Source organism: Argiope bruennichi, chromosome 8, assembly GCF_947563725.1.
Source record: "Argiope bruennichi chromosome 8, qqArgBrue1.1, whole genome shotgun sequence".
Classification (NCBI taxonomy): domain Eukaryota; kingdom Metazoa; phylum Arthropoda; class Arachnida; order Araneae; family Araneidae; genus Argiope; species Argiope bruennichi.
This window is the reverse complement of record NC_079158.1, coordinates 53,619,677-53,644,135: the sequence shown is the minus strand read 5'-3', so window position 1 is coordinate 53,644,135 and position 24,459 is coordinate 53,619,677. Positions and strand designations below refer to the sequence as shown.

General features: G+C 31.7%; 1 protein-coding gene across 1 annotated transcript in view; it reads left to right on the top strand.

Moving 5' to 3' along the window:
- LOC129981579 (hemicentin-2-like) overlaps nucleotides 1-24,459 on the top strand; it is a 173,122-nt gene that overhangs the window by 65,980 nt on the left and 82,683 nt on the right. Inside the window, exon 2 of the mRNA XM_056092479.1 lies at nucleotides 16,798-16,957. Coding sequence (XP_055948454.1) covers nucleotides 16,798-16,957 — 160 coding nt within the window. The remainder of the gene's footprint in view (nucleotides 1-16,797; nucleotides 16,958-24,459) is intronic.

The following is a 24,459-nucleotide window of genomic DNA, read 5'->3' as shown; positions in this document are numbered from 1 at the left end:
TGGACAGCTCAGTTGAAGAACAATGCAGTGGGGGGAAAACTCCTTTTTTTCTTCCCTAGCCCTGGAACTTTCTTCCGGTTATTTTTCACCAGCACCTTTGAGATTGCTCATCTGGAACGACAGTAAAGGGTAGAGCGTGTAATTTGTGCACTGCGAACTGATGGTGACGACAGTGTTTATGAGATTAAACATTCGTCTGTAAAACCTGTGCTTTCGCTAATAAGAGTCTTGGAGAAAGCTTTAGAGCCAAGTTATTAGATTCAGTCTAGTTCTTTATAGTCTAGTATCTTTTGTGTTTGGAGACAATTTATTTTATTTTTTTTACAAAGTTTTACTACTACGAGACGAACTGCGTTTAGTTACACTTGCCTGATCAAGCGTGTTATTTTATTTCTTAACCCTGAAATATTTTTGTGGAAAATCATACAAAAAAAACTTAAAGAAAGTTAGTAAGTAAAAGCTGGATTATAGCTCTTATTTTTATGAAAGCGCAATGTTATTTTATATTAATATAGAAAGTTGGGTAAAATATAATATGTGCGTTTTAATTTCTCCTGTGTAATTATCACTGATTTATATAAATTAGTGTGAAGAATATAAGAAATGTTTTTTTTTTAATTGGACTCTTGGCGATGCTGAATTTTTAGGAAAAATTTATTAATTAAACTTTGTTTGCTAAAAATGTACTTCTTAATATCAAAAGTAAATGAAGAAATGGAATTATTATTATTAAATTATACAAAGTTAATTGAAAGAAGGCAGAAATTGTAGCGATTCTGGTATGAATTAATTAATATAAAAATTAATTAAAAACTTTTAATTGTGATTATTAAAATTTCTTTACATAAAGCTTACGTTCTTTAAATCAAAAGTGGTATAATTAAGTAGTTTCATTAATTTAATTAAATTATACAGAATGGATTGAAAAAGACAGAAAGTGTAGTGATGCAAGCATGAATTTTTTCATTAAAATTAATTAAATCATATTTATTAAAAGGCTCCCTGTTTTGAGACAAAAATGTAGCAACTAAATCATTTTTATTAATCAATTATTAAATTATTCTAAATTAATTTTAAAAAAGCAGCAATAATAGGGGTGCAGATAAAACTGAAATTTTATTACTAAAGATTTCCCTTCTTCAAATTAAAAATAGTATAAGCAGTAATTTTATTGATCTTATTGAATTAAATTATTTGAAAAAAAAAAGCAAAAATGTTTATAACACACAATGATTTGCTCTTTTAAAATCAACTAAAAGCTTTTAATAAAATTAAAAATTTTAAAATCCCTCCTTTGTATCAAAAAAGCAATAACTAAATGCCTTAATTAATTAAATTGAAAGATAGCAATGGTAGTGATACTGACATGAACCTTTACACTGTGTAGGAATACGGTTTTTTGTCGATTTTCTTTATTCTGTAGCTTTTCTTTATTCTTTGTGGATTTTCTTTATTCTGGTATTGCAAGCCAATGAATTTCCATTTGATTCCAATTGCTCAAAAACTATATACTTCTTGTCGATTTTCTTTATTCTGTAGCTTTTCTTTATTCTTTGTGGATTTTCTTTATTCTGTAGCTTTTCTTTATTCTTTGTGGATTTTCTTTATTCTGTAGCTTTTCTTTATTCTTTGTGGATTTTCTTTATTCTGTAGCTTTTCTTTATTCTTTGTGGATTTTCTTTATTCTGTAGCTTTTCTTTATTCTTTGTGGATTTTCTTTATTCTGTAGCTTTTCTTTATTCTTTGTGGATTTTCTTTATTCTTGTACTGCAAGCCAATGAATTTCCATTTGATTCCAATTGCTCAAAAACTATATACTTCTTGTCGATTTTCTTTATTCTGTAGCTTTTCTTTATTCTTTGTGGATTTTCTTTATTCTGGTATTGCAAGCCAATGAATTTCCATTTGATTCCAATTGCTCAAAAACTATATACTTCTTGTCGATTTTCTTTATTCTGTAGCTTTTCTTTATTCTTTGTGGATTTTCTTTATTCTGTAGCTTTTCTTTATTCTTTGTGGATTTTCTTTATTCTGTAGCTTTTCTTTATTCTTTGTGGATTTTCTTTATTCTGTAGCTTTTCTTTATTCTTTGTGGATTTTCTTTATTCTGGTATTGCAAGCCAGTGAATTTCCATTTGATTCCAATTGCTCAAAAACTACATACCTCATGAGATTTTCTAGATTCCAAACTCTAAGACTAAATAATCTTTTCTTAATAATAATTTCTCTGTTTCCTTTTTGATTTGTTTTAAGTGCGAATACCAGACACACGCACTGTATCTGGTCGGTCTTGATTCTGACCAGAACAGCTCGTTAATGCGGAATGATAATAAAGCGTGTTCGCGTTTCTCTTATCACGTGCACGAAGGAAGCAGAAGCTGCTGTTTTATCTCAAAATTTGACACCTGGTTCTCCTCAAGGCGCTGAATTTTAAATACTCAAAGAGTCAGTGATCCTCTTCTTCGTGATTTCAACCCATGAATCATCCTTCCCATCTTAAGCGCAAACGATTTTTAGAGCGTGAGGTAGTGAGGTTTCTATTATCGTGCAGAAAATTCAGATGTAACAGATCAGGGGTTTTTTTTCTTGTTTTCTTTCAGATGTTATTAACTCTGTAACTAGATCTTAGGGAAGATATTTCTTAAATATTTGAGAAAATAATTATGTGACTTTTTACGCATGATTAGCTTGGATTGAAGAATTTCGAAACTGTTTTCTCAAATATCTAAACAATTTTTCACATTTTGCTGCCAACTTAGCAGCTGCATGATCAGTTTTTTTCTTCATCTGATATCGCTGGATGCCCTATTACTATTTAAAAATCAATGCTGAATGAACAAGTGCATTGCTCAGGGATTCGGACGATTGCTAGCCGAGAGACGAAAAATTTCCGTTACTCGGAAAAGATAAGTAAACCGGAAGGCTATTCATTACAAACAGTGTGTCTAAAAGTAGAATTAACAAATAATATGGTTTAAAACTCATTTGAAATACAGCCTTACCTTTACTTTATTTTGTCGCTATGTCATTGTTAAATGCAATAGAAATACTTACTACGATGTATAATAATTTTCATTAAAATTTCAAACGGTATTGTAAAAACAAACTTCAGATGTCTTGGGTCAAGTGACACCCTATCTACCAATAATCACAAAGCGAATAAAACGCAATGTTTACATAATTTTTTTTATATAACATATTGATAAAGTGTAACTCGATATGCATATTACTAGAATATGTTATTTTTGTTTCACTTTGTTGCATGTTTTATAGTGAATTTTTTGTTTTTAAAATGAATGCCCTATCTATCAATAATTACAAAGCGAATGAAACGCAATGTTTACATAATTTTTTTATAACATATTGATAAAGTGTAGCTTGATAGGCAAATTACTAGAATATGTTTTTTTTTTACTTTGTTTCATGTTTTATAGTGAATTCTTTGTTTTTAAAATGAATGACATTTGGATCTCGAGTAATATTTTAATTATTTTTAATTTTACAGCGAGGCTTCAAAAGCATTTCAAAGCATTGGACTTATCTTAGATTGATAAACGTAAAATTATAAAAAAAATCAAGTGGTAGTATTCAAATATATGTGTATTCATATTTAAAAAAAAATATCATTAAGGAGAATTTAAAACAAGAATATTCTAAATAAAGAATATCCAAACAATACAAGAAAGAACACACACCATGTTTCGGAACAAAATAATGATGATAATTAAAAATACTTTGGTCCCTTTAGCACCTACCTCTTCGTTAGACACTGACTGCATTATAAGGAAACGTGCGGTGGAAATTGATGAAGCGCTGTGAGGTGCTTTGAAAAGACCTTTACACCATTTGTGTAAATGCAGCTAATAAAACAGCAATGCTTAATGATATCGAGAATAAATACGACACCGGAGATAAAGAATATCCAAACAAATATGGGAAACTCGTATGTGTGTCGGAACAAAAAGGGCCTCTTTATACAAAGTCGGCATCGCTGACAGGAAGAAAAATTTGAAATCATAATTCATAGATGCTCATTTATCACTTCAAACGCATTGGGGGAATTGTGTTATTTTTAACTTATCGCTGTAACGAAAGAGATAAAAATCGTTTGCTTTATAAAAATAAATAGGGAATTTGATTTGCAATTTTCCTAAAACATTTTTTTATGTGAGTTTACTTAGATTAATATTTAAGGTTTTACTTTTGAGTTTGTTAATTTATTGATTTTCAAGTAATTCTGAAAAGTTCTTTTGCATTTCTGAAATCTGCGATAGTTATTATTTATATCTTAATTTTGTTGAGTTTTTGAGGAAAACAGCATTATAATCTAGACTAAATTACAATTCTTTTTTTTTTTGGCTCGTTATTTTTGCAGCAGTTTTTTCAAACCACATCTGTTAATGAAAACTTATAGATGACCGAGTTGATTTAGCGATAAGGTCTCATCTTTGTGCTCTGAGGATTTCAGGTTCATAACACAATACCACTAATGGTTCCATCTTGTATATGGAGTTGGACACATTAAATTTCACTTCGAAGGGCAATTACCCAATGTTAATGTGGTGGGGAATTTGGGAGGGTGAGTTGCCTGTTTAAGTATCATTCTTGTCATCTAATTGAAGTTCACAATTCAGAGATTCGTCCCAAAATAACTCTTGTATTGCTTTAATATGATTTGCTAATATAACTAGATTAAAAATGGTATACTACTTATTCAAAGTGAATACCAGTATAGGTATTATGTATCTGAATTTCATTTTTTTAAGTAACTTTGAATTAAAAATAAAAAACTTTGTTATTAGTGCAGACTTTGGAAATGAATATTAAACTGAATACTTTCATATTGCCAGCAATCTTTTAAATTCCTTAAAAGCTAAACAATAAGGCTGGTATGGTGCGGAAGTTTGGAGAGGGAGTGCCAGCTCAGGTGTTGTCTTCAACATCTATAAGCGGTTCAAAATTACCAGGTCCGTCCTAAAATAGCCCTGGTGTTGCTTTAAAACGGGATATTTATAAAACTAAACCAATCGAAGTTAAATAATTTGCTGTACTGATTAATTCGTTAACAAATTTTTTAAACTTGATTCTATACAAATTCTAAAAATCTCAAAAAAACACTGGTTTTATTTATGTTTTTACATTGTCATTCAGACTGCTTTAATCTAAAATCAAACTAAACGAATGCAACTTTATAGTATTTTTTTTGGTATGAAATACCATTAAAGTTGAATAATTGATTACTCCGTAAAGAAAATCAATACTTTTCTGGACCCATTAAGTTTCAAAAATATTTCACCTAACCATCCTTTAGTTTTTGCTTAAGATTTCGTATGCTGCGCACAATGGCAATTTCTCCCAATCTACTTTTCTCTTCATTAACTAGCGGCGCTGGATTCAATCCAAATTGAAACGAGCATCCCCATCCAATACTCTTTGATAAGTTTTTCCTCGCTGCAGTAGTAAAAGGAACTTTCGATTAAGACTTCCGCATACAATCCTTTTCTTTTCCACCTCCGAGTCCCTAATTCGCAGGGAGTAATCCCATAGAGTTTAATCAAACGGACTAAAAGCAGTGAATTGCCTTCCATTTAATGATCAGTCTGATGATTCGTACGGGCAAAAAAGTAGGAGCTGTGATCGAAGTGATTTGATTGGTGCATTGTGTTTCTTTGCTAATGAAAGGAGAAATTTGTTAGGTGACTGAGTGGCGAAATGGCCTTCAGAATTAGAGTGGAAAATGCTCGTTTTTTTAAAGGTATTTTTCAATTCAGAAAATCAGAGGGATTGTTCTCCCGTCAACTTTCTCATACTCTTACATAATATAAATAGTTTTATGTGTAACTTCGTTTTTAAATGTAACCAGCATGTCTCTCCATTTTCTCACACACTCTTTAATAAAGGTGTTACTCAATTCACCTTCATACATTGTGGTGCTTGGTCAAAGCTGTGAATGCCATAAGTGCTCAGATTTTTATTTTCACACTTAAATGTAACCAGCAAGTCTCGAGTTGTGTGACTCGTAGTATAGTAAAGAAAATCGTCACTTGCGTATTAATTGCATGCCAGTGGCGAACGATAATTGCTAAAGATCGATCTATGATGGGAATCGAGTGTATTTACTGAATTTAATATGCTATCACTGGCATTTAATCGTTGACACAGGACCAGTAAATAGAATATATATTTTCGATGTGTTTTTTACGAATCTGAAGAAATAACAATTTTGATTGATCTCCACAAAACTTTCTCGCATTTTCTCTAATAAACTTGTCATATCACAGAATGCTTTTCATGGCATTGGCATACATTAGTTACTAAATATTAACTTTTGGTTTGAATTTAGGATTTTTACTGAATATATCGTGACATTTCTTGGCGAGTTATTAATCCCTGTATGCGTTAATGGAATCCAAAAAATCGGATGTGGGTTTCAGACACGTTTTTCCCTATCGACAGAAATAACAATTTGACATTAAATTACACCTGTAGTCATAAAATTCCGTACCAAATTTGATACGATTAAGCCATTGCTTTTTTTTATTCATTGACTTAATTTGATACGCTGAAGTCATGAGTTTTGAAGTCATTGCGAATTATCACATTTACATGTTTCTGAAAGTAAAGACCGACAGATAGTCAACCCGAAGTTTGGTTTAAGCTCAATATTTGACAGGTGTTTACACTATAGACGCTAAATCTGTGCACCTAATTTTATCTATCTTGGTCTCTTCGTTTTCTAGTGAGCCTGAGCGTTAGGCTGGGATAGCCTGGTTGGTAGAGCGTTGGATTCGCGTCCCTTAGGTTGCACGTTCGAATCCCGCTTGCCTGGTGGCTGACGGGCGTATAAATCTGTTGTGGTCACAAAGTCCTCCATGTCGAGAGTGATACCACTGGGGGGTACTAGATCAGGGGTGATCGTTCTCTGATTCAGGAGTAAATTGCGGTCTGTGAATGAAATGCGTCAATGAAGTCCGCCCCGTATAAAGGGTTGTGGCGTGTGTGTAGCTGAGTCGTTCTCTTGGCCCTAGATGGCGCTACTATAAAATCAAGAGACGTTCCCCCACCGGCTTAAAATCGCTGTCTTGTCTAAGGCAAGTGCAGTAGGAAGCAACAACAACACATGAACATGCGGACAGAAAGATTTTTTCTGAACTAATTGCACTTAAAATTTGGTGTAAAGGCCGTATACCAAATTTCTATTGTTTAACTCAAAGTTGTTTTGAGTTATCTTTGTAACAGATAGATCAGACGGACAGTCATTTTCTAAAATTGTGTTTTTCGAACTCAGGGAGATCTAAAACGGGGAGATTTGTTAAAACTCGAGTCCAATTTTTTGACGAGAAAGTAGAAAAAAATAACAAAATTCTTCGATTGGAGACATTTAATGGAATGAAAACACTGATATTAGTAAATAGAACGGACGCAAATGATTATGAGACATTTTATTAATTTTTGGGTCATAGAAAGGAATGACAAACAATATGAAATTCACATAAAATATTCTTTTATTAATCAACATTCAAGTTATATTTTTAATGGGCTTTTCCATTTTTAATGGGCAACTATGTATTTTATTTATTTTGTTGTATTTATCTCTCCATACTTTCTACAGTCTGTATATGAAATTTGGTTTCATTAGTTTTAACTGCAAAAATAGGGTAAGTCATTATATGACCATCCTTTATAACATGAGAAGTAACCACTGGCTTTAACCCATTTTTAATGGGCAACTATGAATTTTATTTATTTTGTTGTATTTATCTCTCCATACTTTCTACAGTCTGCATATGAAATTTGGTTTCATTAGTTTTAACTGCAAAAATAGGGTAAGTCATTATATGGTCATACTTTATATCATGAGAAATAACCACTGGCTTTCTAAATGGAATCAACCTAAAGCGAGGCTTAACTCCTTATGTTCGAATAATTGCATGACCAAATGAATTGTGCTCATTCGTGGAAAGTACCAATTAATTAGATCATGCGGTATCTTTATCGCAAACGATAATTGAACCACACCTAAACACTTCCTAATCTCCCTCTCTAAAATCCTGACGGTTAGAATCTCCACGCCGGCCGGCCGAAGGGGTCGATTAACATGTTGGATGAATCAAATTTAACGACTGATCGATTTTTTTTAATGCGTTTACTTTTCTTTTATTCTTGGGTGAAAAATTTTGGGCTGCTTTTGCGCTAATGAGTTCTTTCCCCCCTCCCGCCGCATGCAAATTTTTCCACCCTACCGAAAAGATCGGCTGCTCAGCAGAGTTCTAGTTAGTTGCAACGTGGCTGCAGCAAATCTTTTCTTGAAATATGCGATGCAAGTTCTTAACTAGGCGTTAGTTGCCTGGCCATAATGGCGGCAGTGCTTAAAGGGAATATTTTTGGTGAATACTTTGTTCTATTTTGAAAGTGACCTTGGGGTAGATGTATTCAGTGTATTCAAATTACAAGGTTTTTGAGACCCTGAATACTAAATTTTATTTCAAACTCCTTATGCTTGCATTTGCTGAATTTCTGTATGTTTTATTTATTTAGAATGTTTTGTGTGTTTGTTTTTGTGGAGGAAATTGAATTTTAAGACTAGACAAAGGAAGGAGAATCAAAATTCTGAGATTTGAATAATTCTTTTGTTGACTTTTTTAAACTCTTAATTGTTTCGTAAGATTCGAAAATAATAATTTTGAGATGAAAGAGTTGTTGATAAATTCAATCATTTCAGCAAATGTTCTGTCAGATTTCGACGCTATATTTGTCAGCTAATATTGTAGACTTGATGTTTTGATATCTGTATGAAGATATTTGTTGTTACTTTTCCGTTAAAATAACATCAAAATCAGTGTACTGTAATTTATTTCATCTATTTGACTACTATTTATATATTTGGATGTTATTTAAACTTGGCAATGTTTCTCGGCCACTTATGCAAATGTTTCAGCTTGGTACCAGCATTAACACGCCAATATGTTGTCGTCAATATTTAGTGACAACATAAAGTTTGGCAACACTTAGTGGCATTATTTAAACCTGACTGGTGCTGTCCTAACGGAAAGGTAACTATTTTTTGAAGGACTTAAATCGCTTAATGCCACGGTCACATGACAAACGTAACTCCGATTCACTTGAATTTAAATGTACACTTGTTTAACGCTATTCTGTGATGTCACATCCGTTTTCCTCTTAAACATATTAATTTTCGTTACATAATTAAAAGGTTCCTATTCTTCCTGTTGACAGATAATTGAAAAATTTGTGACAGATTTAAAATTTTAATTTGCCACATACCAAATTTCATGCATTTAGTTTGTTGCATTTATGAATATTAGATAATAAATCGTGTAAGTGCCGAAAAAGTTCAAAAGCCATTTTTTTACATTAAATATTAGATGAACAATGTAAAATAATAAACATGAAAATATAATCTTCTAGTTGGTTCAGTAAAACGTATAAAGAATCACTAAAATGATTTTCAATGAACTAAAAAAAATTGTTTTTAAAAATTATTTTTGAAGTATTCAAATTTATAACAGATAAAATCTTAATTTCAATATCAGTGACGTAAAGCAAGCAATATTTTCCTAATATAATTTATCGTTTGAAAAAAAAATCAAGCGATAAATTCTTATTTTGAATCATAAAACATTATTCTTTGTATTTAATTGATAGAAAAATAATTGATTTCTTCAAATTTGTTTAAAATGCAGACGATAAATTTTTAATTTTTACCAAATGATGCTGTCTTTTGGCTTAAAAACCGTCAGTGTTTTAATAATATATTTTAAACTTTGAAACAAACCTGTTTGTATTTTATTTTTTATAATACTTTTTTAATAAGATTTTCATTGTTGGTTGTATAACGTTTGCCATTTTTACTTTTCAATTTTTGTTTGTTAGAAAAGAAAGATATAATTCCAGAAATAATATTTTCTGCCTCAAGAAGGTGGGCAGTGTAGAAATTTATCAAAATTTCGAACTCGAATTTTTTAACAATTACTGCAAAAGAAAATAAAAGCCCTCTGGTTACATTATCTATACCACCCCTTAGGAAAAGTTTGAAAATGTTCGAAACGGATTTTGTAACTTTAGCTACACACATTTGTTTTAATTATTAAACCAAACTGGATCATAATACATTAAATAAAGACTTAGCTGTTAAACTAAATTTTTATTTAATCCTGTTTAATCATAAAGAAAGTAGCTTTCTAATATTTAATATTTTGCTTGTTATTCCATATTTTATTTGCTTTTGGCGAAAAATGCTGTGAAGCATCGCCATGGCTACCATTTCCCCCTATTAATCGATTGGCAAGAAAGAAAAAATTCTCACAAGTGTCAGTATCTTTTTTTTATGAAGGACACAAAGTAATATAAGAGCTAAAGTGTACTTTGGTAATGATATGACTTTGAAAGTACTGTAAGGACAGACAGTCATTTATTCTACGCTGTCGAGGATGTCAGAAACCGATCGATATGGATCTTCTTTTTCTTTTAAATGCAGAGACTTTCCAAAGCAAAAGTAATTGATGTTTTGAGAGATAGAAATTTTTAAAACTCCAAACACATCTCGGTTACAGAATGCATTTATCAAGTGTATTTGAGCGGAAGATAAATGACCATTAATCCATGCTATCCACAACTGCAATCATTTACAACATAAGTTGACACTGTGGACTAAGTATTCAGTGTATAACTACGCCAAGTTAAGCAGTTCTAAAGTAAAGTCCTAATGCAAGTGAAACCAGATAGTGTCTGTTCTCCCTCTACTTTTTCTTCCACCTTTTTTTCCTGTCCAGACCATATATAATAAAATTCAGTCATTTCACTTATCAAACTCTTCTTGCAACAATCTAACACCTTCTTTTTCTGTTCTCTTTCTACTCTTCTGCATTTTTTGAATAATTAGGGGATAACCTTTAACCGGCTATTCTGACCTGCCCGAAGGCTCATGGAAAAATCAGAATGACTGGGCTGCCACTACGGCAACACTGCAGCCGCAACACAGAACTGTGATTGAATCCTAAGGGCATCACCGGCTACGGTGCAATCTTTCCCATGGGATGTACATCCCGTCATCGATGGGAGGCATCAAATTCCCATCTTTTTCTGTATCCACCAGGGGAGCGAGTACCAACCACCATATCGGAAGCTTTTCCTCTTCTATTAGGAGCCCCCCCCCCCAGTGGGAGGAATATATCGAGGTTAAGGTAGTGTAGAGAGGCAGACGACAAACCCTCGAAAGGCACAGGCATTTCGCCAGCGTGAATGGCTCCCTCTGACTTCCACATGTAGTGACACATTTTGGACACCTTTCTTTCCATCGATCGGATCCAAAATTTGGCACAAATGAACAATTTGGATAATAAGACTGTATACGAAATTTTTTTTACCAAAAATTAAGTCCCTTGCATTTATGAGTTACCGTGTTCACATGCGTAGAAATAGACACATTTGGATGTCATCTCTCTTGTTTAATGTTGTTGTTGTTTTTTTATTTTATTGTGTTCCAGACATATAAAATTGAAAACAATTGTAATTTTTCGGGCTTAGTATAGTTTGAAAATAGAGGTACGTTTAAATATCGAAATAGAATTTTTTGATGATACTTTCCTTTTGTGATATTTCAAATGCGAGAAAATAAATATTCCATTGCTTCATAATTTATTGTAGTTTTCGCATTATTTAATACATTTTAAAGCGTGAATTAGGTTTAAAGCAAAACATTTACATTTAGTGATTTTATATTTAGGCACTAGAGCTCACATTTAGTGATTTTATATTTAGGCACTAGAGCAGTGAAATTAAATATATTTTTTTAGTTATTTAGAACGGAGTTTCCAAGAATCAACAGTAACATTATTAGCAAAGCAAACATTGCAGCTCTAAACAAATATGTAATCGTAATTGAATTCGCAGCAACAAACTAATTTTCAAAGAAAGGACCAACGAACGACTCATTCGAAACGAAACAAAATCTATGAACAAAAGCGCAAATGTAGCGCAGGATTAAATGCCTAAAACAACACTAATGAATTTGCCCTTTCATATATAACAGATGATCCCGTGCGTTCGCGATTTTCAAACAAAACATTTCAAAGAGGCACTGTTATTTCTGCCACTGTTCTGTTTTGTTCTGGATTTGACCTCGTCTTTTCAAATGGCAAATGCACGATCGGGAGCACAGCGAGCATCCCTAAAAACAAAAGGCGATTTTAACAAGCGATATTATCTGCCGGTCACTTCTGTGAAAACTGCTTCACGAGTTCGTCTAATAGGGTTCATCTTCCGTGATGAACTTAGTCTTTTATGAATCGCGCATCCTGTGGTTTTTAAAAAAGGGTTCTCGAATCTATGCACCAAGGTTGCGGTCGTGTATCCGCTTATGTCACTGGTGGAACTTCCTTACCTTTGCATGACTCGTCAGAACGTTTTGTCTCCCATTGTGTTTGGGCGTAATTCTTACGCACTGAAAAATATTGTGCGTGATTATGAGATTTACAGATTTGTGTTGCACTCGTTTCTTTGGTGCGTTTTTTGACGCATGTCATGACTTTAGAAGCCGGAAGTATTTGCGCCTGTAAGTAAGAAGACAGGAAATCTGAAAATGAAAGTTAAGTAATGAAAGTCGTCGACCCAAAAGTTTAAGAAATACGCATACTTCAAAATCTTTATGAATCATCACAAGAGAGTTGATGATTTTCACCTGTGAGTTGATCTGAAAAGTTTGAGGTCATTTTTATCCACTGGAACAGTTTCAGATTCGGAAAGGAGAAAACGAAATCCTCCTTCCAAAAAATTTAAGAATCGGACCATGTGGATCGAAAAATGGAAAATTTTCAGACTTTCATATTGTTTAAAAAACTCTCTTAGAACACTCATCAGGAGTTTTAAAATATCTGTTAGATGTACTAATTCAATAAACTGACTTACGAGAGCTTAAAAATAATATTTCTCTTTTCTTTTTAAATTCTTTCTTTTCTTTTTAATTTTAACTCTTCTTTTAAAATTCTTTCTTTTCTTTTTAGTTTTTTTCCTTTCTATTTCCTTCTTTTTTAAATATTTTCTTTCCTTTTTAATTTTTCCTTTTCTTTTTAAATCCTTTTTTTTTTCTTTTTAATTTTTCCTCTTCTTTTTAAATTTTTTCTTTTCTTTTTAGTTTTGTTTCCTTTCCATTTCTTTCTTTTTTAAATCCTTTCTTTTCTGTTTAATTTTTCCTTTTCTTTTTCAATCCTTTCTTTTTAATTTTTCCACTTCTTTTAAAATTCTTTCTTTTCTTTTTAGTTTTTTTTTTCTTTCCATTTCTTTCTTTTTTAAATACTTCTTTTCTTTTTAATTTTTCCACTTCTTTTTCAATCCTTTCTTTTTAATTTTTCCATTTCTTTTAAAATTCTTTCTTTTCTTTTTAGTTTTTTTTTTCTTTTTAAATTCTTTCACTCACAACCGCGCAAGGCTGAATGATAGAAGACATGATTACTATATCGCAAATGATGCTTCTATTTCGTGTAATAATGTTTCGGTCTGTTTTATTTGTTCTTCCCTCAAAATTTTTTACTTTCTTTGATACGTAGTGTAGAGAACGTATAGCAATCGTCTAAAACTTCGGACTCGAAATTTCAACGAATATTTACGTTTCAGAAAAAAATTCGTTTAAAAAACATATTTTTGGAATTTTGTCTGTCCATCTGTAAAGACGATAACTAGAAAAAAAAGTTTTCAATTAGACGAAACAAATTTGTATGTAGATTTATATCAAATTTTGAAAATTCAATCGCAGGTAGTCCGTCTGTCTGGCTGTTCGATTACAAGTGAACTAGATAACTTAATTATATTTTTTGCCCTGAATTTGAAATTGCTTTCATTGTTTTGCCAAGCATTTAATTGCCTGATATTTTTTCCCGTTTTAGAAAACTAAAGCAGAGAGCTTCGGTTTAATATCTAATTTCGCTCAAATATAAAAAGTGAAATTACAATACTGCGCAAGTTATAAGATAGATGATCTGGACAAGTACGATACTAATAGTACTGTGATGTCATGGGACTGGTTTCCATTAGAAATATTCGTGTACATAATAGAAAAGAGAATATGTAAAGCAATTTTATGTTTAACTTTAATTCGTTGACATAATTATGAAGTTCTGCTTAGAGATTTAATTAAAATTAAATTCAGTCGGTATCTCCAGTAAACCAACTGGTCGCCAAAGGTGGCTAATGAGAAAAGAAAAAAAAACAGAAATAATTCCTATTTTTATTTAGTAATGCGTGAATTACTGCTCTTGTTCTTTCCACTCTCTCGCACATAACATTGCGGTTTAAAAAAATCTTTATTGACTGTTTAACTTCAGTCTACTCTATCCTAATTGAATTTACCGTTTATTTTATACCTTCATTTAAAACATCTCCTATTTCGCTCAAAGATTATTATCATTTTTACCTGAAAGACAGTGATAATAATTTGAAACGCAGGGGAGGTAAATCGATCCTGCCTCTTCCTTCCCTTGTTCTTTTATGAAATTAGTTCGACTAAGTGCTTGCTCCCCGACAAAATGAAGTGGTCGGCATGAATCTTAATAAAGGCTTTGACTTGTTTAATTAAGGTATGTCGTTTCATTGCAGCGGTAAGTGCTCGTATTTATCGACTGTAATATGATTAAGCTCCTCTTATTAATGTCGAGATATTTGATATTTTCTGAACGGAAAGACTTTGAAACGGTACTTACTTGGTAATCTTATAAATTGGATTACATTCAGATATGAAAAGGTCAGGAAGATATAATTGTAGCGTAAAAAAGATTATTTTTTTTTATAAATATTCGAAAGGTCACTTTCTTATTTGTTTATAGATGGGTAATTTCTACTCTCTTTTTTTACATCAAGAAATGTAGTGCTAAGGGGGTTAGACAAAACATAGAGTGGTTAACTAATATAAATCGGAGGATAAAGGTTGTAACGTGAAAGGTTAACCTCTTGCAAATTTTAAGCGAGTATTATTCAAAAATTGGTAGACCGATGCACACTTTATTCTCGAATTTTTCTCTACATTTAAGGAATCCGCTAGAGTTCCTACTCGAAATAAGTCAAATGTGGGCCAATTTCTCTTGAAAGCTCTCCATGAAGCAATTTAAACCCATGCACTTGAACTTATTTAAACTTCTATCTCAGTTGCTGTGATCAACTTTTCCCTATTTTATTGATTACTTATCTTTACAACTACTCCTTCTTTGTTACGAATCTTTGACTCAAGATATGTTTTTAAAGTAATATAAGAATAAGAGTTTTGTGATAAACAATGTTGAATTGACTATATATTGAAATGCATGCCACGCATATTTAACATTCTTATGAATGTTTTGTTGTTGTTGTTGTTGCTCTTTTCTTATTTTTTCTTATTTTTCTTATTTTTTTTTTCTCTTCTGTGCAAAGGAATATTTTAATTTTAATCAAATTTTATATCTGTTAAATCCGAACTGTTAAGACATTTTTATATCTTTCTTTTATGAACACAAATGTATTTTCATAAACAGCAAAAAGTTTTGCTGAAATTTGGTTTGTAACCCCAAACATCGAAGCACTTATATAATTTTTTGGACATATGTTAATGTTTGCTGTTGTGCAAATCATTGATGAATACAATTCGCTATAATTTATCAAATAGATGTATCATATACGTACATATTTTTGCTTATGCATATTACATATGAGGCCGCGGTGGCCTGGTGGTACGGTCTCGACTTATGAGCCGTAGGCTTTCAGGTTCGAGATCCGATTCCACAGAAGAACCGTCGTGTAAGGGGATCTGTTGCACGTTAAATCCGCCATGCCAAACGTCCTCCCGCTGGTGTGATGTGGAGAGGGGGGTGCCAGCTCAGGTGTCATCCTTGTCATCTGATCGTGGTTCAAAATTACGAGATCCATCCCAAAATTTTGCCCTAGTGTTGCTTTACAACGGGACGTTAATATAACTAAACTAAACTAAACATATTACAGATACGTAATACCGTATTGTAGAATATCCATTTGTTAATTATGCATCTATTTGTGTGTGTATAACTAAGCACTAAGAATCACAAATTTTTTTTAATTGAATTTGATAGCTAGAAGTCATATATATATGTATAATTTAAAACTGAAAAACATTTACCAATGCAAATTAAATTGAAATTAAATAGCTACGTTTTTTAATATTAAGTTTTTCACTGAAAATAATCGCTCTCAAGAAGAAGCTATATCCACTTTTTCTGTGAATTTTGTAATTCGAATTTAAAATACTTATAAAATTTTTTTAATCAGATTTTTTTTTGTATGTTCAAATTATATTGCAAAAGAAAATTATGTCGGAACATTAAGTAAAATGTGATTTGTGAGGTTTACTGGCGTAAGGGCTATATTTGGCCAAGTTGCGCCAAACATTTAGTAGAAATCATGGGATATGTGAATATAATATTTATAATAAATATTATTTTCACATCTCCCATGATTTGACCTGAATGGACTGCATATATATCTAAATGAATACTTTTAAAAAATCACTACTTTAGAAAATTAAAAAATAATTCAGTATAATTTTTAGTTTACTTTTATCTTGATACATACTGTTTTAATAATTTAGGTCTTACAATTATTAATAAAAATATGGGTGTTTAATTTGTATTAAATAGAATGGAAATAACATGGTTTGAATCCAAAGTTCTGTGTTTCTAATATCAATCTATTATTTTACATATTTTCATCATTTAAGAAAAAACACAGCTCTTTTATTGTTACACTTCCTGCGCCATTACAATTCATTCTTTTCTTTTCCAGATTCTCAATCAAGTCAGCTGTATCTTCAACCCGTCAAGAATGACCACGCCTACTTCACTGGAGACAACTTCTTCGTCACCTGTTTCACGACAGACGACAACATCGAGAAGTTGACTTGGACCGACTTTGAAAGCAATCCGATCAGTACCGATCACGGAAGGTGGGTTCCTTTCGGTTTCATATATTAAATTTCGAAATATTTAAATGGCAACATCCCTGGATTTAGTTGCTTGTTTCATAAACCTATGTCATAGACGAGACTTACTGTCAAAATGGATGATATTTTGAGATTAATATATTAGTTAATGGCAATTAATTAATTTATGTTAACATAGTTACATATGCTGCAGAGTCACTAATGTTTCATGATGTAGCTGAATTTATCTTATCATTCATATATATATATATATATATATATATATATATAATGATATTTTAAACTTTTAATTTCAATTTAATTAATTTCCAAGATTTTATCTTAATTTAGCCCATAGTAACTTCATTCTAAAATATTCTCTTATTTCGTGATCCAATTCCACTTTCTCTACTTAATTAATTCAAGAGAAGCTTTATAAAATTGCTTAGTCAGCTAAACGCCGATATTTTCACACGCTCGGCGTGAAGGGGTAATAATGTCCAGTAAGCACATTCTTTCTTAAAAGATCCCTGTGTTTCCCTTACATGTGATTGACATGTGTCAGAAATCCCTATCAAAATCTCATAATACATTAGCACTGTAAAGAAATATTTTCCCTATCAAAATCATAGGTTATATAAGACCAGGGATAAAATGTCCAAGAGCTTTTTCCTCATTCCTCTCTGTGTCATTCTGTGTGCTCATCGCTTGTACATATGCTTGCTTCTTCAAAATGAAATAAAACGATGTCACGAAATTAAAAGTATCTTCACTGTCTTCAAACTGCATTCTACTTCACAACAAATATGTTCACAACAAATAATGTTGTTCTATACAGAATTTTTCCTGTTCTCTGAAGTTTATCCTGGAACTTTAGTTACATCTTTCAAGATTGCTCCCATTATTAATATTCATAAAATGTCCCACAAAAACGTGGGTGGGGCAAACATAGCTCAATGCAATTTTCTGTGGCCTTGGAGATTTCTTGGTAGAATTTTGGCTTTGTGATTAGAGGGTTCCATGTTCAAAACCCGATTCTACCACAGAATCGCCATTCATTGGGTCTAGTGCACGTTAAATCCGTTGACTTCAAATCGCCTCCTGCTGGTGTGGCGCGAAAGTTCGGAGTTTCTTGTTTTTATTCGGAATGGGGCGTAAATCGAACGACACCAAACCAATGTAATTTTCGCTTATGAAGTTATAAAAAGAAATGCCATAGAACATTAATTTAATTTATTTTCATGCATATCTTGAAATTTAAATTCGAAATTCATAACAGTAATAGGGCAGCTATAAACCGAGATACTAATAAATGAAGTTCCATCGAATAATAAGTTTTAATTTAACATTGAACACTTTCAAAATTTTGGTCGCTGTTTTCCAGTTCGTCTCCCAAATAGCACCCGTCTTAATAAGATATATATATCTTAAATTAAATTAATTATAATATGAATTATATTGGGAAAAATGGGAAAAAGTATATTTAGATGGGTGATGCATATCATTGTACTTTATATATATATATATATATATATATATATATATATATATATAATCAATTATGACATTATTATTTTTTAAGTCATTATTTGTCTTAATTAATTTGTCATTAACCGTTTAAACCGATTTGAAACAATCACGAGACTTCTCTATCGGTTTCTATACGTCTCTCTCTATATATATATAATGATAATGTTTTTAAACTTTCATTTTCAATTTTTCTAGCTGGCAAACAAAGTTTTGATGCTCAACCGATTTTAAGATGAAATAACAGCTATGATGTCATAGTTCTACGTCAACCTTTTAAAAACGCATCTTCTGTCAAAGAAGCATACGTAATAATAAAGCAATACTGGTAAAAGCACGTCAACCTTTTAAAAACGCATCTGCTTTCAAAGAAGCATACATATTAATAATGCAATACTGGTAAAAGCAGGTAAAAAAATATATGCGATTAAAAGGTGATGATGAAAATTGCCATTTATGCTTTATTCATTGCCTACGCGATTTCGAGCTTCAAAACCCCCTTACCAAAACAACATCGTGTTCTCACATGATGATAATAGTAATAATTTCTAAAAATTGTATTTTTTTTTTCTAAAATTTAGTAGTAACTATTAAGAACTCCATTGTTTGTACCCCTTCCCTGCAAAAGCGGAATGCAGGAAATTATCTGCAAATATCCTTTATCCAACATCTGCGAGGTCTCATTATTGCAATATAAGTGGGATACTACTATATTTGCTGCAGAACTGAAATCTGAATGTAATACAGCTTAGATGGATCTCACAGAAATGTGTAAATCCTAAGCCATGGGCATAAAGACACTCGGCGACACATTCTACCAGAAACTCATCACAGTTTCTCGTTAACGGGATGACAGATCATTCATCGCGTATGTTCCCCTCAGTTTCTCAAGCACCTTTGCTTTAATTTGGTAGCTATTCCCCATAAGTGAAGATTATAGTTTAGAAACTACAGGATGGACAGCCATTTGTCTTCGAAAATGTCTCAGGTAGTAGAGGAAATAGTTATACTAGTAGAGATTGATAGGTGGCAACATTTTTGCATATTTAAGGAGTAAATACGGTGCTTTCTCTTCATTTTCTTTATTGTTATTTTAAGATTTATTGAAAAAGTTTTCATTGTATTGAAATTTAAAATTCAAATGCTATTCCCATTAAAAATATTATTGTAGGCAGCTTTCTTAGTTGAAATTTAATTTTTAAAATAAAATCACAAAAATTCCTTACTACTTTTTTTACTTTCGTGTGTATGTAATATAGAGGAAATATTGAAATCGTCAAAGAATTTGAATTCCAGATTTTGAAGAATTTCTACGTTTTAGAACTCTCTTACTTTTCTCGTACTTTTAGAACTCTCGTACTTTTAGAATTCGAAAAATATATTTTTGAAAAATGTCCGTCTGTCCGTGACAACGATAACTCAAAATTGTTTTCAGCTAGACGGATGAAATTTGATATATGGTCCGTACACCAAATTTGTAGATTTTTTTTTTATCAGGTTTTGATCAAATTCCATTCTTAGGAAATCTATATATCCGGTTATTGGAAGATAAGTTAACCCTTTCTAGGGCCGTGGGAGGTATGCTTCCCACCAAATTTATCAATCTTTGTATGAAATTATGTAGGTTGGCATAAGTTCTGACAATTTTTTTTAGAAAGACAGAAACTTAGATGCGTCAGTTCTTTATCTCACGCAAAATGATGTGTCTTGATTTGTTACTCAATTATTAATTAATTAATCAAATTAAATTTATCTAATAAGCTAAATGAGTTCCATTTCTTATTCTAATTTCAAGCCTAAAAGTATTTTAACAAAATATGACTAGAAAAAATTGGCTCTTTAAAGGGTTAACTCAATAACTACAAAACGAAAAGAGCTAAATGGATAAAAATACACATATTTAATATCTGTAGTGTAGTTACCTATTAAATTTTGAGTCAAATCCAATGAAGAGTTGAATGTCTGCCGATCTGTACTTTCAGATACATATAAACTCTATAACTCAAAAACACAATGACTTAAATTTATGAAATTTGGTATAGGATATTGTGACTACAAATGTAAGATTGTGTCAAATTTTTGTTTCAGTCAGTCGGGAAAAAGGTGTCTAAAAGACAACATCGATTTTTGGATACTATTAATCGCATGCCAGAAATTAATTGAAAAAAAAAACTCGCCAAAGATGACACGAGAGATCCAGTAAAAATGCCAAATTCAAACCAAAGTTTAATATTAACTATTGTTCGCCAATTCCATGGAAGGCATTTTCTGGGATAACATCTTTATCGAAAGTATGCGAAAAAATGTTTGGGAAACCACTTCTACTGATTTGAATATGTATATTATTGCTACAAACTATATTTGTGGATTCAATGAAATGTATGAGACAATGTACATGAATTTTTATATGTAAAATTAAATTTAATATCATATTTTTGAATATGTAAAAAGCCTTAGCAATTTTTTTTTAATAATGCACGTTGGCGAAGAAAAATCTAATATGGAGGGGTCGCCAATTGAATCAATCACTTCGAGTGTTTCTTTTGTTATCGCAAATAACATCTGAAATATTAAAGATTCATCTCTGAAATTTTATTACGATGAGTAGTAGAAGGTAAGAATAGTGATATTTTGGGGGGCACTACATCCCTTTAAAATCTCGATGAAACTCAGCTACATTTGTGATATAAAGGGTTTTTGATCAGAAATTAAGCTGTGAAAGAAAGAGAAGTTTCGCCTATGGAAATGCTTCATAAGTGATGATGATGTCTTGTTCGCGTTACCACGGAAAGGGGGTGCAATAGCTTCTGAGGGTAAAGACCCCTGAGTATCCGAGGGCAGAAGTCTGACTTCTAGCTCATATGAAGATGAAACTCACACATTCGTTTGCTCAACCCCTTTTTACAGGGGGGCACATTCACACACCTCACGTATAGAACACAGATGGAGAACAGCCATGCCCGAATCGGGATTCGAACCCGGGTCGCCCAGATCACGGGGAAGCAGCGCTACCTTTATGCAAGTACGCCGGCAGCTTCGTAAGTAACTTAACGGATATTAGTTTTATATTACGGAAAAAGAAAATTTGCCATTTTTTATTGTACTGAAACTTACTAATGGGGACAAATTTATAATGTTGTGGAATGGTAATTCGTGTAAGTTCCTATGTAGATACAATTATTTAAACAGAAGCGAATATTAAAATGCGTATTTTTAAACTATAACTGTTTTCACAAAAAATTATTAAAAATTATATACATTTTACAAAGTTAATTTTAACATCCTATATACCTTGTTGTGAATCGTTCAAGTGTGTGAAGCAGAATTTACACAATAATTCTAATGTTAGAATTTTCTAAAATTAATTATAATTTGCAAAATTCTCTGTTATGTTCATTCTCTATAAAAATTTGCAAACATATTTTACACAATAGAACATAAATAGCAATTTTCAAAATAAAGTCTATAAAATTACGAAAAAAAAAATGCGCGTCAAGTTTTTGTCACCATTACTGTATTGTTTTGTTTTGGATTTCTTTTCTTTTTTTAATTTCATTTTTAGAAGGGAAAAAAATATCTATAGCTTCCCAAGTTTTCATCGTCGTCTAAAAGTAGAAAAGGGGGGAAAAAAAAGATTATGATTTCAATTAATTATAATTATTTTTAATTATAAACCAAAATCAAACCACTATGAAATCAAAACTAACAGAATTCTTTCTAAATAAAATTAAAATTTGAGTCTATATTTGAGCACTATTATATAAGGAAAGAAAAACCGAAAAAGACTATTGCAGTAAAAGTAGACAATTTAATTCCAGTTTAATATAATAAATTTTTCAAAAATATTACGAATTTTTTTTATAATCATAAGGATTCTGTTTTGTTATGCTGTGATGAAAATGGATGGAAGAACAAATCTACAAACATAATTGTTTACTCCCCACGTAACACATCGACGGACGATATTGTTTACTCCTCACATCACATCGATTTTGTTAATTATCTCTACAATATTACACCTCAAAATAATATGCCATGCTAGACACACACTTTTATTACAACACAACACAGAACAGAAAAAAAGACATATACATCAACACATTGAGTCATGTGATCAGACGGGTGGAGAAAAGCGCGCGAACAATAATCAAGAAGGATTATTTAGATAAAAACATTGTTAAGCCATTTAAAAATTTCAATTTTTAAAATATTTTAAATTGTCTAAGATTACAAACGCAATATTGTGCTAAAGTAATTACGAAATACCTGATTAAAAATATATTTATTGAATTATATCGTACAAGTAAATTAATTAATTAATCGGATTTTGAAGATATAGTTTTAAAAAAATCGGTTTTTTTTAATATAATGTTGTGATGTGATCTTTTTAACGATGTTATAAAAGCATTTAAATGCTGTTGATCTCCAATTTCGTAACGGTGTCCATACTCGTATGTCTGCGCTCATATTACAGCTTTATTTTCCAAATGCAATTTATTATAGTGAAATAGAAAATATATCGTTGGAATCGTGTTATATAAAGATATAATTATCTGAAAGGTAATTATTTAACTCTTAATTAAAGTTAATTGTGACAAGGAAGATGCCAATTGTTTATCTTGAATATATATAAATAACTTCTCAATTATTCGCAGAAATAAACGGTGCAGGAATCATAGAAAGTTCACAAAATGGCCAAAATAAGAATTAAATACATGGGAAATATTTCTGATCAATTTTTATGTACCCTAGGGGGCATAAATGACTGTTTTATGTAATATTACTATGTAATACTATTACATGTAATATAATGTATATTGCTATTTAAAAATAGTAAATTTCTACATTATAAGTTTCCTGTTTTATTTATTTGAAAATCGGCCATTGTGTGTGTTCGCATGTAAAAAAATGTTTTCTTTTATTTTTTGAGATGGCAGTCTCTTGAAGTGAATTAGTGAAAATGTGTTGTTTTTTTAATTCTTACAATATAAACAAGTGCAAGCTAAAAATAGATTTTCTTTAACATGTCATTCCTACAATCTGAGACAGATTCAAAGATACCCAAAACCAAAAATGGATATAGTCATTTCCAAAATTCAATCGAGTTCTATTTTCGAAATCTAACATTTTCTGTCCGCAGAACGAGGTAGTATTTCTAGGCACTTAATCGTTCGCAAAATGCTGAAGTACAAAATTAGTACAGCCTTGTTGACTCGAAATTTACGAAATGCACCTCAGAGTAGTGATTCTGAAGACGTCATTAAGCGGGCGATGTAAATATTAGACGGTTGTTTGAACTCGATTCCAGAAAAGCACCGAAAAATAAACCAGAACGCATTTACCGCGGCCAGAATTCGACCGACGCCAGCCTGGAAAATCTCCACCTCCAGAAGGCGCGGATGCCGGAAATTTTCAATTACGCACCTTAACCGAAAGCTACAGTTTAATTTCATGCGACCCAGGCCGCACACATCAGCAACTACGTGTTGATAACGATTTTCGAAGAGCGACACGGCGGCATCAAACGCGCGTATAATGGCTGACATTGGGAGCTGGTCTGCTTCGTTTTAGAAAGCAATGACAGCCATTTCTCTCGACGACGTTGGCAACTCCTCTTTTCGTGGAAGCAGTCGCCATGGCAACCGCAGGATTAGCTCAAGAGGATGAGGGGTGAGGATGCTTTTGCTCTCCCTCTTCACTAAAGGATGGAGATGAGATACGCTAAAAGGCACAGGAAGCGAGGGTGGGGAGATCTAATGGTGAGAGGCGAAAAAGAACAGAATGCGATTTGTTTATGGAACGAATTGCAAGCGGAAGAGTGGATCGATCATGGGGTGGAATTTTTTTTGATGACTAATAGAATATTCCTCACATTCTCCAATTCAAAAGTAGTATTTTTTTTATTCGATATATACGGTAGATTCGAAATCTGATAACATCTCAACTAAGGCTAAAATCTAGAACTATCCATTTAAAAAAAAACCAAATATGGGTGATTT